The sequence below is a fragment of the Cetorhinus maximus genome, chromosome 6 (assembly GCF_964194155.1).
Source record: "Cetorhinus maximus chromosome 6, sCetMax3.hap1.1, whole genome shotgun sequence".
NCBI classification, from domain to species: Eukaryota; Metazoa; Chordata; class Chondrichthyes; order Lamniformes; family Cetorhinidae; genus Cetorhinus; species Cetorhinus maximus.
In genome coordinates this window covers 14932389-14947911 of record NC_135884.1, presented here as the reverse complement: position 1 = coordinate 14947911, position 15523 = coordinate 14932389, and the positions used below count along the sequence as shown (strand labels likewise).

Below are 15523 nucleotides of genomic sequence, written 5' to 3'. Positions count from 1 at the left end.
GTCTAGTTCAGTTTCTGGTCAATGGTAACCACCAGGATGATGATAGTGGGGGTTCAGTGATGGTACTGCCATTGAATATCAAGGAGCAATGTTTAGATTCTCTCTTGTTGGAGATGGTCATTGCCTGGCAGTTGTGTGGAGCGAATGTTACTTGCCACTTGTCAGCCCAAGCCTGCATGTTGTCCAGGTCTTGCTGCATTTGGACATGGATTGATCCAGTATCTGAGGAGTCGTGAATGGTGCTGAGTATTGTGCAATCATCAGCGAACATCCCCACTCCTGACCTTATGATGGAAGGAAGGTCATTGATGAAGCAGCTGAAGATGGTTGGGCTGAGGACACTACCCTGAGGGACTCCTGCAGTGATGTCCTGGAGCTGAGATGACTGACCTCCAACATCCACAACCATCTTCCTTTGTGCTAGGTATGACTCCAGCCAGTGGAGAGTTTTCCCCGATTCCCATTGACTCCAGTTTTGCTAGGGCTCCTTGATGCCAGACCTGCTCAAATGCTGCTTTGATGTCAAGGGCAGTCACTCTCACCTCACCTTACCTTTCTTTTCTATCCCAGTGCCTTTTCTCTGCTGGGCACTGCATCTGATAGGTGGTAGTAATTCATTCTTCGGTGGATGGGTTGGTGGAAACAAAGACATGGGTGAGAAATATCTTTATTTGATCCTGAGTATTTTAGCTTGAGAAATGATGCAATCAATTCCTTGTACATCACTCAACTATGTTTTTTATTCATTCAGGGGATGTGGGCTTCCCTGGCTGGGCCAGCATTTTTTGCCCATACCTAATTGCCCTTGAGAAGGTGGTGGTGAGCTGCCTTCTTGAATCGCTGCAGTCCATGTGATGTAGGTACACCCACAGTGCTGTTAGGAAGGGAGTTCCAAGATTTTGACCCAGTGACAGTGAAGGGACGGTGATATATTTCCAAGTCAGGAAGGTGAGTGACTCGGAGGGGAACTTCCAGATGGTGGTGTTCCCATTTATTTGCTGCCCTTGTCCTTCTAGATGATAGTGGTCGTGGTTTGGAAGGTGCTGGCTAAGGAGCCTTGGAGAATTCCTGCAGTGCATCTTGTAGATGGTACACACACTGCTGCTACTGTGCATCGGTGGTGGAGGGAGTGAATGTTTGAGGATGGGGTGCCAATCAAGTGGGCTGCTTTGTCCTGAGTGTTGTGGGAGCTGCACTCATCCAGGCAAGTGGGGAGTATTCCATCATACTCCTAACTTGTGCCTTGCAGATGGTGGACAGGCTTCGGGGAGTCAGGAGGAGAGTTACATGTTGTAGGATTCCTAGCCTCTGACCTGGTCTTGTAGCCACAGTATTTATGTGGCTAGTCCAGTTCAGTTTCTGGTCAATGGTAACCCCCAAGATGTTGATAGTGGGGGATTCAGTGATGGTAATGCCATTGAACGTCATGGGGAGATGGTTGGATTCTCTCTTGTTGAAGATGGTCATTGCCTGGCATTTGTGTTGCGCAAATGTTATTTACCACTTGTCAGCCCAAACCCAGATATTGTCCAGGTTTTTCTGCATGCGGACATGGACTGCTTCAGTATCTGGGGAGTTGTGAATGTTGCTGAACCTTGTGTAATCATCAGCGAACATCCCCACTTCTGACCTTATGATGGAAGGAAGGTCATTGATGAAGCAGCTGAAGATGGTTGGGCCGAGGACAATACCCTGAGCAACTCCTGCGATGATGTCCTGGAGCTGAGATGATTGACCTCCAACAACACAACCATCTTAAACAAAAACAAAAATACCTGGAAAAACTCAGCAGGTCTGGCAGCATCTGCAGAGAGGAGCACAGTTAACGTTTCGAGTCCGAATGACCCTTCAACACAACCATCTTCCTTTGTGCTGGGTATGACTCCAACCAGCGGAGAATTGTCCCCCTGATTCCTTTTGACTTCAGTTTTGCGAGGGCTCCTTGATGCCACAGTTGGTCAAATGTGGCCTTGATGTCAAGGGCAGTCACTCTCACCTCACCTCGGGAGTTCAGCTCCTTTGTCCATGTTTGAACCAAGGCTGTAACGAGGTCAGGAGCTGAGTGGCCCTGGCGGAACCCAAACTGGGCATCAGTGAGCAGGTTATTGCTAAGCAAGTGCCGCTTGATAGCACTGCTGATGTTGAACTGGCTCATCTTTCAGGAGTAGTCTCCTGGATTGCAACCCTGGTTTTCCAGTCCAGTGCACAGTGCAGCAAGAAGCTTCACCAGGCTGGCTTGCAGGCAAGTCTTACAAATTGTGTAAAGCAGCCTCACAGACTGGGAAGCCGCATATCTGCTAGTGAGGAAGTGTTTCCCGCTGTCAAAACGGCCCACCATAAACAGCCGTCTGTTTTCCAAACTTTATTGTGAACTTACTGTTTTCACGAATGAATATTCAGGCCAGCAAGCTTTCCACTAGCACTGCTGAGCTCGTCATCTATGTGAGATGAAGGCCAAAAAGGACCATCTTCATATCAAAGAGCAATCTTCCCACTACTGTGTATTTAGAGAGCAAAATCTAAGCGCTCCATTAATCTGCTAAATATCTACCTCTGAATCATTTAAAATATATATATCTACATTGCTCAACATGTGACATGCTAAATTATAATTTGACAGGTGAGGTCAGTCTTCTCGTACCTCACCCAAGTGGCCAGATTCCACATGCGAGTGGCCAGTGAGTCTACAGGCTATGTCACCATGGAGGCATAACAGTTGAGCTTCAGCATGATTTGATTCAGGATCTACAATATTCTGCAGAGTTGTGGATAGTGGAGCCCCCCGACCGATTTTGTTCCCCTCACTAGCCTAGGGAACTCCCTTACCAGGACCTGACCGAGACCAGCTCACTCAGCACAGAGAGAGTTTTGCACCAGGAGAACGGCCAGGCATAGATGGTTCACCACTATACCATGCAATGCATTTACCTACCGAGACGTCAAAGGCTTTTTTTTGTTAAAATTAAGTAATCAGGCATCAGAACTGCTCTTATCTATAACAAAAAGTGCACACAGCATTTAGCAGGGCCGTTGGAAATGGGAACCGTGAATGGCTGTTCAAAATCTCTTTTTGTTTTGCAATGTTCCGAATCATCTTTAAACATGCTTCTGTATAGTGTTCAGTTGTGTCAAAAGAGCACAATGTAAAATATATATTATAAAAACAAGACTTAGCCGCCAGTATACCCAAGGTGCTAAATTCAGGCCCCAGGCAACGATACCTGTGACCCTACACTATACTAAGCCAGTTATTTCACAGACTATAACTCTGAAAATGCTGCCTGTGTCCTAGATCTATACAAAATAACTTAGAAATGTTGCAGTTTTATAAAATCTCATGCACGCATTTTCATCAATTCATCACTATACAGTTATATGGTATAAAAATTGCTGGTGTGCAAAACTATATATATGTACAGTACTACCAGTGTGTGTCTCATTACAGAGGGCGCAGGGTGGGCATTGGGGTTTGTTGGCAGTTTTCTACAGCGATTATCTTGCTCCTTGAGGTTGAGGGGGTGTGGAGGGGGCACTTAGCTCTCAGTGGAGGAGGCACTCTGTTGTCTAGTGGCCTCCGTTCACATTGCCACCTCCTGTGGACCAGTCGATGAAAATGAAGCTGAGGCTCATGGTCATGAAGAGAACTCCCAGACCCGCAAAACAAGCAGCCTGGAAAATACAGCAAACAGGAGGAAGAAATGGTTAACATGTGAAGAAAGGGCCAAGCTCCCAAACTTAGCATGGGGCCTGCCGGTGTAAAGGGTGGGGGAGCTCCACCTGTGACCTAACTAGTGTTATATACCATTCCAGCATAACCCCTAAGCTCTTATATTCTATGTTTCAGCTGAAAAGGACAAGTGTCCCATCAGCCTTCTTGACTGCCTTATCTGCCTGCCCAGCCATCTTCAGGGAGCCTCTGTTCCTCTACACTTCTCAGAATCCTACCATTTATTGTCTATTCCCTTGCCTTGTTAGTCTTCCCCAAATACATTACTCACACTTCTCTGGATTGAACTCCATTTGCCACTGTTCTGCTCACCTGGCTAATCCACTGATGTCTTCCCATTGTCCCCAGTTTTCTTTGGCCAATTTTTCTATCGTCTGCAAACTTCTTAATCCTACCTCCTGCATTCAAATCCAAACCATTGATACCTACCGCAAAAAGCAAGGGACCCAGTACTGAGCTCTGCAGAACCCCACCGGAAGCATCTTACCAGTCACCAAATTACCCATCAATCATTACCTTTTGCTTCCTGCTTCTGAGTCAGTTTTGGATCCAACTTGTCACTTTGCCTTGGATCCCACAGGCTTTTACTTTCGTGACCAGTCGGCCATGTGGGACCTTATCAAAAACCTCGCTAAAATCCACATAGACCTTTTGACCCTCCAGACATGACGTTCCCTTAACAAATCCATGCTGGCTGTCTTTCTAAATGAAGATTTATCCTAAACTTCAGAAGTTTTCTAATATTTTTCCCATCACTGAGGTTTGGTTGTCTGGCCTGTAATTACTTGGTCCATCCCGTTCTCCCTTTTTAAAATAACTACAATGTTAGCAGTCCTCGCGTCCTCTGGCACCATGGCGGTAGCCAGAATGGGTTGGAAAATGATGGCTAGAGTCTCTGCTATTTCTTCTCTTGCTTCCTTTAACAGCCTGGGATGTCTTTCATCTGGGCCTGGGGATTTATCCGCTTTCAAAGATGTTAAACGCCTTTATACTTCCTCTCTCACTATATTAATTTCATCTAATGTTACACACTCCTCCCTGATTGCAATGTCAGTATTATCCCTCTCATTTGTTTTATTACCAAACCAAGGTCCTGCGCCTCAACATACAGGCTACTTTTATGCTCCCTAATAGGCTGGACTCTTACTTTAGTTACCCTCTTCCTCTTTATACATTTATAAGAAATTTTTGGCATTTCCTTGATTTTACTTGTCAATATTTTTTCATGCCCTCTCTTTGCTTTTCTAATTTACTTTTTAATTTCATTTATACTCCTCTTGGTTTACTGCAGTATTGAGCCCCTGGTGTCAATAATAAGCTTCCCTTTCTTTCTTTATCCTCTCCCTTAAGCCACTTGATATCAAGGGGGCTCTGGATTTGTTCATCCCACCCTTTTTCTTTACTATCTCTGAACCCTCACTTTCTCTTCCTTGAATGCCTTCCACTGATCTGGCACTGATTTATCTTCATGTTTCCATTTCACTTTAGCTAAATCGCATTTCAGCTTAATAAAGTAAACTTTTCCCGACAGAGAACTTTTATTCCTGGACTATCCTTACCTTTTTCCATAACTACCCTAAATCTAAACGAATTATGATCGCTTCCACCAAAGTGCTTCCCAGCTGATACCTTTTCCACTTACCCAGCTTCGTTCCCTGAAACCAAGTTCAAAACAGTCCCCTCTCTTATAGGGCTTGTTACATATTGGTAAAAAATTTCTCCTGAATGCATTTTAAGAACTCTGCCCCTCTGTCCCTTTCACTCTAATTTTATCCCTGCTTAACAGTGAGCTATTTCAGTCCCCTGATGAACAAAGGAGGAACAAACATCACATGGCAAAAAAACCCCCTTCAAAACAGTAAAATAAACATGAGCAGAATGGCACAATAAGCTCATTATCAGGACGTTCCTAGTAACCAAACTCCACCCACATCTGCCATGCAAATATCTCTTTGTGTCAATCCCAAAAGTTAATAGTGTTCACTTGTACATTTTAAAACCTGCCTTTCCAATGACAACTATATTCTGGGTCAGTGCAATCTGTGCTTACATTTCCGTTCCTTAGACAGAGCCAGTGAGATGAAGGAGAGAAGAACCAAAAAGGTTTTCTTCTCGAACGCATATGCCTGTGTTGGATTTAGAAAGTTGCTCCCTTAAGTAAGCTGCATTCAGTTCATACCACCTCTTTTTTTTTGCCTTGAACAGAATACGACAAACATTTACTCTGTCCTAAGTGTGGCATCTAATGGTCGCCCAATCATTCTGCCACTGTGTCTAGGCTTTTGAGTCCATTTGTAAACATGTTTTCCCTCCAACTGCCTCTGACCAAAATCCAATAAATTTGTCCTTAAACTGTCCCTATTATGCCAGGGTCATGAATGTGACCCTAACTGGTGTAGTTTCTGCTCCATATTCTTGGATTGGCTGTAGCCTATGCTGCAGATACACACTGCCTAAAAAGCATGACATCAGTGGGCAGACTGCACCGGAAATGTAGGACTCACAAGCATGACACATTCCAGTTAAAAGTGGGTCGATTACCCCCTTTCTGGCATTGGTGTCTTAGTGTTAGATCCTGTATATACGCAGCAGTTCACTCATGTCTGATACCAAAAAGCTGGTCTATATGCCAGTTCCTGTTGGGCAGTTTGGATGATGCCTGTCTACATAATAGAGACTGAAATTCAATACCATTCTTGGAAAGTGCTGCAGGTCATCGTGAGGACAGGGTTTTCCCTGTGGGCTTCTGGACCCCACCGTCAAGGTTAAATGGGGGTCAAAATCCCACATCCTGTGTCGGAAACTGTCACTTGGCAGTGAGTTTCCCTGAGTTGGCCAATCAGTGCTCAATTGGATGGTGAGCCTGTCCTCTAAGTATGGTGGGCGGGCTCTTGAGGCTGGAGGGCCAATGGGAGGTCCTCCAGCTTGAAAGCAGAAGCTCAATGCCAGAGCAGGTTAATTGAGAGAGGAGGTGCTTCAAAATGGAGTTGCCCTCTCTCCAAACTTCTAAAATTAAAATTAAAAAATTAATCCAGCAGCTAGGCCACTATTGCTGGGTGGGGGGGGGAGCGGGAGGTTGGTGGTGGGGGAAGTGTGGGGGTGGTGGCTGGGGGGTGGAGGGAGGTGGAGGTGGGGGGGTCAGAAGGAACCCTTCCAAAGAGCAGTCTGTGGCTGCCATTGCATTCAGGCAGGCTAGGGGAGAGGGGGGGCTCTCTTTGCCTGCCTGGAAGACAGGCTTCCTGGTCTGTCTCCAGGAGGCCATCTCCAGCGCTGTTCCCCAGCTGCTGCCTGTGGGACTCAGGTAGCACCCTGCTACAATTGATCTTAAATGGCTATGAACAGGGTCAATTGGCTACTGCTGCTTGTGGGTGGGTATCCCTTCCGCCAGCACCCCCAATCCCAGGTGAAATGGCCCAAGAATGGGATGGAGACAAGGAACCAGCTTGCTGGCTGGTGGAACTATTTTTAGCACCCGCCCACCTCAGGGCCTAAAAATCCAGCCACCAACCACCCCCCCACCCCCACCCCCAAACCACCTCCCCACCCAACAAGCCACTATCTAACTGCAAGTTTGGTCTTTCTTATCCCAGGCAAAAGGCATAATCTGGTAATGTGTGTGGGTTTCTGTGTATCTCATGGGGCCAATTGATTAAAAACCCCAAAAGACCTGCAAGGCACTTCCAAGGCAAGCCCCTTTAACAACAGCTGCTCCTGCTATTGGCGTTCCAGTGGGTGGACCATTGCGTCCGAGCAGTGTCGGGCACCCTCTGTGTGCTGGTCACCCTGCATTGTTAGTGAGCCCCATTCCAGGAAAATGGATCAGCTTCGCGACAGCAGGTGCAAGTCCTTTCCTCAACTGACCAACAGCAGTGAAGCCACCATGGAGGAACATTCAGCTCCAAGACCACAATGTTCACTGTGCTACCTGTGCTATTCATGTCAACAATGCCCTTGAAAACAGAAACCCCCAGAAAACTGATTTAACATAGTCCAAGGTGAGGTGTCGTTTAGAAAGAAATGCTCTGAGACTGATTATTCTAGACAGTATAGCTTCCGCATTTTTGGGCTTTGCTCACTGGAGACGTACCAGGATTTTTGGATGCGACCTCGTTGGCTCTTCTTCTTTTGGCACTATCCGTATGTAGAACACAGCTGGGAAGATGAAAATTAAACATGGGGCAGAGGTAGCACCTGAAGAAAGAGAAGAGGAACCAATGGTCATTAGCATCAGGCTGGCCTTTCAACGCACAAGCATTTTTAGAGTTTATATAAATTATACTTTTTCTTAGGCACCAAGTCTTCGTCAAAACTTTATAGTTTTGTTTTAACAAGCATTTCACAAAAAAAACGTGTCGACTCTGGGGAATGGGATGTTTGGTTGTTTCCTGCCCCTTTGTGTCAGCACTGAGTACCGGCTCAGACACAGCTTACAGTCAGTGCTGGGTGCATCGCTCCCTCTCTCTGTCAGATAGTCAATCTCCGTCCAAACCATTCTAAAGTGGGGAGGAGAAGTACAGCTGAGCCCAGTCCTGTTCTCGCCTAACATTCACACAAACGCTTGGTTCACCGGATAGCAGCCAGAGTAGGAAATCTGGCTTATTTCTCCCTTCTGTTGACTAGTTGTTAACAACTTTCCTGCTTCCTTAGCTGAGAGTAACATTAACCACGAATCTGGGACCATATGGTTCTGCGTTGCTGAGCATCACATCAGGTGGCTCACTTGCCCACATCTTTTGGTGGCTTTTTAAATATGGACCAATAGATCTCCCATCATACCGCTTCTGAATATGAGACCTAGAATGCTCGTTTCCTATTTACCAATATCCCAATGGAGTCTGATGCAGTCTAGCCTTTGCTGTAAAGTGGCAAATTTACTGAAGCATTGCATCATACAATTGGCTGAATCATAGGATTTGCAGCATTTGCTTGCAGCACAAGTACTTGTTTTTTTCCATTATTTACATGGCTCTGTAGAAGATACTTTTTGTTGCTTTACTTCCTGTGTTTGATTTGCTGTTGCTGCTGAGATTGCCAGGTGTGGAAATGCCAGGGAGATTTGCCCCATGTCAAGCTCCCATTGCTGTCTCTCCCTCCACAAAGACAGCCTGGCAGCTGTGACATTTTGAAGTTGCAAGATTTTAAAAATACTGAGAGGGCACCGCCATCTTGAGGCATCCTCTATCTCCCTTACCTGCATTGAACTCTTTCAGTGCCGGAGGGCCTCCTACTGGTCCTCCAGCTTCCAGAGCCTAGCCGCCATCCTTAATTGGATGGTGAGCGTGCTCTTTGTCCATTAATCAGCCTTTCAATAAAAAATTGTTGTGTAGGTGTCATGCCCATCTCTTGTGGGGTCAGGACCCGGAAATTATCCCGACGCATACGTCCCAATCTCAAAATAAAACTTCATCCCTACAACTCCCGTGTCTTATCTTTCTCACACACACGGTATTTCTCCACAGGAGCTAGAACAACCCAGTTATTTCCTACCTTTGGTGACCTAACATGGGCTGCTGTGGATATTATAAAAGCAGGTTTCCTGGGTCAGCTTGGAAAGGAGTCACCATTATTAAGAGTCTCCAAACCAAGATGCGCACAATTTCCATTTGCCCAATGCCATGTGTAAACTTTCTCCTTGCAGGGACACCTCCCACTTTCCCAAGTGCAGAGAACCTTAGTGCAGATTGGCAGAGGCCACATTTTGAGACCCCTAGATGAACAAAGGGATAATCCATCATTCATCTCGCTGTTGTATGAGAAAGAAGTCGCAAATCCGCAGCACCTCAGCCCAGTGACATTTCTGACTCAAGCGGCAAGTTTCAGACAGAAGGGCCAGCACACCAAGTAACCAAGTTCATGGGTAATTTGAGTCGTTTTTTTAATATTATGTTATAAATATTTTTTCTAGCTCTATACAATGATTTGAGTGAAGGATAAAAATGGCGACTGAAAATAGCGTGAAGAAATGATCTGATCAATTTATTAGTTTGCTTTGTGGTATTAGCAGGTACGCAAATAGTAATCTTGAATAGACTTGAGATTTAATTACTCAGTTTTCTGTAGACAATCCTGCAATCATTTGTACTTCTTCATTCCTATATATTTGCACACTTGATAGTTTAAATTATGGTTCACCTGTTGTTACCAATCATAATTTCTTTGCTTTGTTGAGCTGTGACATCTTAGTGTGTGACACCCTGAGACATGTCTGAGGCTGTACTTTCAGATGCAACATCTTTGAAAGCTGTGACAGGATAAGCATACACCATGCGCAAGAATTCAACTATGTAGAAAGATGGGATTATGGGTTTTGCACACAGCTAACCTCCAGTGACACAAGTGACCACAAAAGGCAAGATTTAAAGAAATTTAACTTCACAAAGCATTAGTAGACTGGATTGCTTCAAAGAAAAAACTGGAATGGCTGAGAGGGGATTAACAGAATAGAACATGTAGTGAGAAGATTTTACTTTGTAGTTACTAATATCATACTTGGAGGTAGAACTGGCAATTTTCAATACCTTGAGTTGTATTCTAAATGTGAAAGGTTATAGCTGTCATTGTTATAGCATTGTTGCTTTGTGACCTGTAGGGAACACAAGTGTCTGGGAAACTATTCTGTTTCACTGGAATTCCATGCTGGATAAGAAATGGATTTCACTGAAGTGCTCTCCATTCCAGTTGCCTTTATCTCAGAGCCATCTGAATTATAGCCAAGCCACAGGAAGCACTCAAAGATGAAGTCAGGAGGGGTGCCAAAGTCACATGTGTTCTCTTTCTCTCAACTTATACAAGGGCAACCCCCTCAAAAATAAACACTAAACACTTCACGTATTAGTCAACATAAAATAGCTATCCAAGGCAATAAGTACCATATCTCATAAAAGCAAGCTGACATAAAAATGTACACCTACAGATTCTCACAAGGGCCAGCATTTTTCCCTGGTCAGCCGGGCTCGGTGGGGGTGGACGGGAGCGGTCGGGAAGCCAACCATTGCTCGCGGTCGGGGCGGGACTGTGATTTCACACTGGCGGGCCAATTAAGGCCCACCCAGGGTGAGGCGTGCTTCAGCGCTGCCTGTATGGAGGGCGAGAGCGCAAGTTCGCGCATGCATGCGCATGAGCACTGGAAAAGCCCCCTGAGGCACAGAGCTGCCTCAGGGAGATGAAGAGTTTTGCAAATTAAAAATAAAGATTTTTAAAATGTTGAAAAACATGTCCCCTCATGTGACTCTGTCATGTTAGATAGTAGAAATGAAATCAGGATGAAATTTAAAGAATTTTTTTTAATGACGGATCAAAACCTCATCCCGCCCATGGATGAGATTTTGCAAAAAATGCAAAGGCCACTTGACCTTTTCGTCTGCCCACCAACCGTAAGGTTGGACAGGCAGTGAAAAATTTAATTTAATGACATTGTCAATGGCCTTAATAGGCCTGTTAATCGTCAGTGGGCGTGCTGCTGACTCCCGCGCGTGCCCACCGACCGAAATATCGCGCGAGTGTGCAATGATGTCGGGACGCTCACCCGACATCATCGTGCGTCATTTTATGCTTGAGTGGGTTGGGCGCGCGCCCACCTGCTCAGTGAAAAACCCTGCCCAAGTTGTTTGAACCAATAAAAACACAATGTAAAACGACTTAATAGATAACAGTTAATAGATAACATTGAAGATAACAACATCCATCAAAACATTTTCACACAAGATCATTAATCAGCACATAACACCATTCATCACCACAAAGGATCTTTTATCTCCACACAAGACCATCAATCACCACACAAGACCATTTATTGAGCATCCATCACCATACAAGACCATTTTTCATCACTCACCACCCATTGTCAAACAATGCCACCCATTGCTACACAACATATATAAGCCAAAATCACCCCACACACAAGTTGAAACCATCTCATAAAAAGTGGCCTACAACAGGTAGCATAAATACAAACCAATGCAACGAAAATACACAACACATTAAATTGCAACATACATTAGCACAAACCAAACAATAACAACACATTTATTAGAAAATGCAATTGAAAAAACACAGGTTGCCGGTAACTATTGATCTTGCTAAGTAATATGTTGCACAGCACCTAATACTGTTACTATTTTGAGCAGCTACAAGCACAACAGTGTCATGCCAGCTGTATTAAAAGATCCATAACTGTTACGAGGGTGTACTTTTAAAGATATAATTTCTAATTTTCCTTTTTTTGGCTGCATTTTAAAAAACCAGAACCCTCTGAGAGACAATGATGAAACTGCCCAGACTGCAGCAATACACAGTCGCATTCCACCGAGTGGGGTGAAAGAAAGCAGAGCGTGAGAGACCCAGCCCCTGTTGGCTTCACACCATCCTGAGACTGTTCATATGTTTCTGAGATGAGTCATCAAAATGCAATTACCTGTTCTGAAACAATAACTGCAGCAGACATGGACTAATAGAACTTCTCTGGAATATACAGCCAGCAGAGTACTTTAAGGGACTGCTCCCCAAGCAGGAGGGAGAACAAAATGCCATACTGAACACAGGCTGTCAAAGCTCTGTGCTCTCTCCGTCTCTCTCTCTCTCTCTCTTGTAAGTGCTGCCCAGTTTGCATAGTAACCATCCTGAGAAGAGAAATCTACTATGAACTGAGACCTTTTTGGGAATAAAATGTGGAAATCTGTTCCATACAACTATACCCAGGAAGACAATTGAACAAAACAGCTGCAACGTGTAATTGGGACCAGCCAAGGAACAGCTAACCATATACTCCTCTGTTTTATGTTTCATGAACTGTAAAAATCCTATAAGCCTATCCTCTGACTCTGCGATCTTTATTGGTGTGTGTGTGTGAGCCCAGGTGAATGCGTGTAATGTATGAATGGTAGTTGTGATTTATCTAGTTCTTTTAGTTCAGGCAATAGTTTCAATAAACTGACCTTGTTCTTTGTTTAACCTAAGAAAACCTGTCTAAATCTTTACAGCCTAAAAGCATACATAGTGGGACTCTTACAGAATTGGCAAGGCACATCCTCTCTAAATTCACTAAAAAACACCCTGTTATGGTCAGACCCGGAGTGGGTGAATAGGGGAGTCATTTCAACCCTCCTCACATGGTAACAATAACATTTATTAGAAAAATGTCTGCGCATATTTCTTGTCAACTTTTCCTTCATAAATTCCTATGGTTCCAGTTATAATGGAAACAACCATCCCTGAGCTGCAGTCAATACCCCCAGCACTTTCATTACAAATTTCAGTGATGAAGTGCTTTTCAGGGTTGGGAGCAAGCACCAACTGATGAGTTCATATCCTCTTAATTCAATTCAATATATCTAGTGGACTGTAGGAAAAATCAACCACAGATTATAGATTGTAGTGGATTGCTTCAAAATCTATTTATTCTAGTGCTACACAAAATCAGTGATGCTGAATACCTTCTAAAGTGGCCTAGCAAGCTACTCTGCTGTAAAAGCAAATACTTCAAGAAGGTTTTTTTCACAAGTTGATCCTAATTCTTTATAATGGTGTTGAGACAGAGGATCAGCTCGAAGGGCAGAATGGCCTACTCCTGCTCCTAGTTTCTATGTTTCTAGAATGGTTAAAGCAACTCCTCCTTAAAGAAGAGTTGAAATGTTGAGAGCCCCGTTAACATATGTGTGCTTTAACTATATTCGCACTGATAAATTTACATTAAGGTTTATCCTTACGCATTTAGGCCAAGAGTCTCCAGTGCCTGTAGGGGGCTCTGCAATCCCGGAGGTCTGAGCGGAAGCAGCTTTGAGGAAATTTCCAGCATTACAATTTAAAAAAAAATGGCTCCCATCCTTGAAAGTACCTTGGCTTTGCAACTTGTAATAAAGGCAACCGTTACTGCTGATGTGGTTGTACATATTTCGCAAGGATCCCTGTGGTGAGCTCTAGTAATCTTATCCAAACCAGGTCACGGCACTTCTTTAAACAGTAAACACTGTTGGCAAACAAGGGAAAAGGGGAGGGATGGTCCCTTTTCCTTCTTTGGGTTCATGTGACTGAGAGATAAGGACTTGCCTCCTCTGCCGACTTGCATATTTTAATTCAAAGGCACATTGAAAAGTGACATAAGGGGAGATTTTCCGCTTTAAGTCTATCTGGTCGGACGCTGGGCGCACACATTGAATAACGTGCACTATCAGCCCATGATTTTCTGCTCACTGCAAGTGGAAATGCCTGCCTGATTCATTTTCCATTGAGGGACTCTGAGAACAGGTTACTTTCCTTTCTCTCAAACTCCTCCATAATATTACAATCCAATAGTTAGCAAGCCAGTATCTGTAGGTGATTGGTCACTTAGAATGGTGGGATGATGAGATAACTGAGATGGCAGGGACACTAACAATTAATTGAAACACAAAGGGCTCTTTGTTACTTTGCACTGAAACAATTACTTACACAGAGAGTTCATTTTGAACCACTGAGTTTGTTTTTATTTGGGAATGAATAACTGAACACAAGCCCTCGCTCACTGTGCCCTCTACTAAGGAGCCATGTTCTACCTCTGACACAGTGTGCGGTCTGGTGACTGAAGAAAGAACTCGCATTCATATCATGTCTTTCACAACATCAAAACATCGAGAATGCTTTACAGCTGATTAAGTATTTTTTGAAATGTAGGGACTCTGTTCTACATCTCTCCCCATTTTTATTTGCATTGATTTTAATAAGCAACGTAAAATGAGCTGTTAGTTTGCTATTACCAGTTTTTCACTTCTCTCACATGGTCAGAACTGATCCTATTGTCACTGTTGTAATGTAGAAAATGCAGCAGCCAAATTGCACAAAGCAAGATCCCACCAGCAGTACTGAATGAGGTGTTGAGCTCACCTGTTTTTGGAGTTGGTTCAGGGATCACTGTTGGCCAGGACTTCAGGAATACGCCCTGATCTTATTCAAATTGTGCCATAGGGTTTTTATTTACTCCAAAGTGGGCAAATGAGTCCTTGATTTAACGACTGATTCGAAGGATACCTTTGACAGTGCAGTGTTCTCTCAGTACTGCACTGAAGCGTCAACTTCCATTGCGTGCTCAAGTTCCTGGCGTTGGGTTTGAATGCACAACTCTGAGCTACCCAGACGCCATGGCCTGAATTTTTGCTCCTGAGTCGGGAGCGCAGAGTCTGGACAATTCCCAGGTCCTCAACCTGACCCAGGAGAAAATGCCCCCCTAAAGGTCGGATTTTCAGTCCAAGGAAGGGGGGCAGATGAAAATGGAAGTTGTGGTGGGCGATTCTGGAATAAGGGTGGAGGCTGCCGGGTGCAGAGGTCGGCTGGGTGGAAGGCCTACCTCAGTGCACTGGCACTGTGTTACATTTAAAAAAAATACAATGAAACATAAAAATGCCCTCCATTCCTCATCCCTTACAGTCCTTCACCCCACCATACATTCCCCATGCCCTATCCATACCACCTCATGCCCCCACCCATCTTCCATAGTCCCTCAAACCCTCCATGCCAACCTATGCCCTTCTACCCATCCCCTGCAGCCCTTTATAGCCCCTATGCCAACTTAGTACCAACTAATGCCAACCCATGCTCCCAACCTTTACACCTACCATGCCAACTCACCCAGTATCCACCAGAGGTAGACCTCAGGGCCCATACTCAGATGAGATAAAGTACAGTTCTTAAGGGTCTATTGAAGAATTCACAATTTCAAAAAGAACCATTCTCATTGATAAAAAACCCATTCACTACATTTAACTTGCTTTAATCCCTTATTAAAAACAAGCATCGGAATTCATAGCCCCACTTCAAACAGTCTAT

The 15523-nt window shown here is 44.4% G+C and overlaps 1 protein-coding gene across 1 annotated transcript in view; it reads right to left on the bottom strand.

Moving 5' to 3' along the window:
• Positions 1–2958: 2958 nt before the first annotated feature.
• Positions 2959–15523, bottom strand: part of LOC144681562 (sodium-coupled neutral amino acid transporter 3-like) — a 142812-nt gene continuing 130247 nt past the window's right edge. Inside the window, exons 15-16 of the mRNA XM_078543245.1 lie at positions 7815–7918; positions 2959–3669 (exon numbers count right to left, since the gene is read on the bottom strand). Of these exons, the coding sequence (XP_078399371.1) occupies positions 3565–3669; positions 7815–7918 (209 nt within the window). The 3' untranslated portion in view covers positions 2959–3564. The remainder of the gene's footprint in view (positions 3670–7814; positions 7919–15523) is intronic.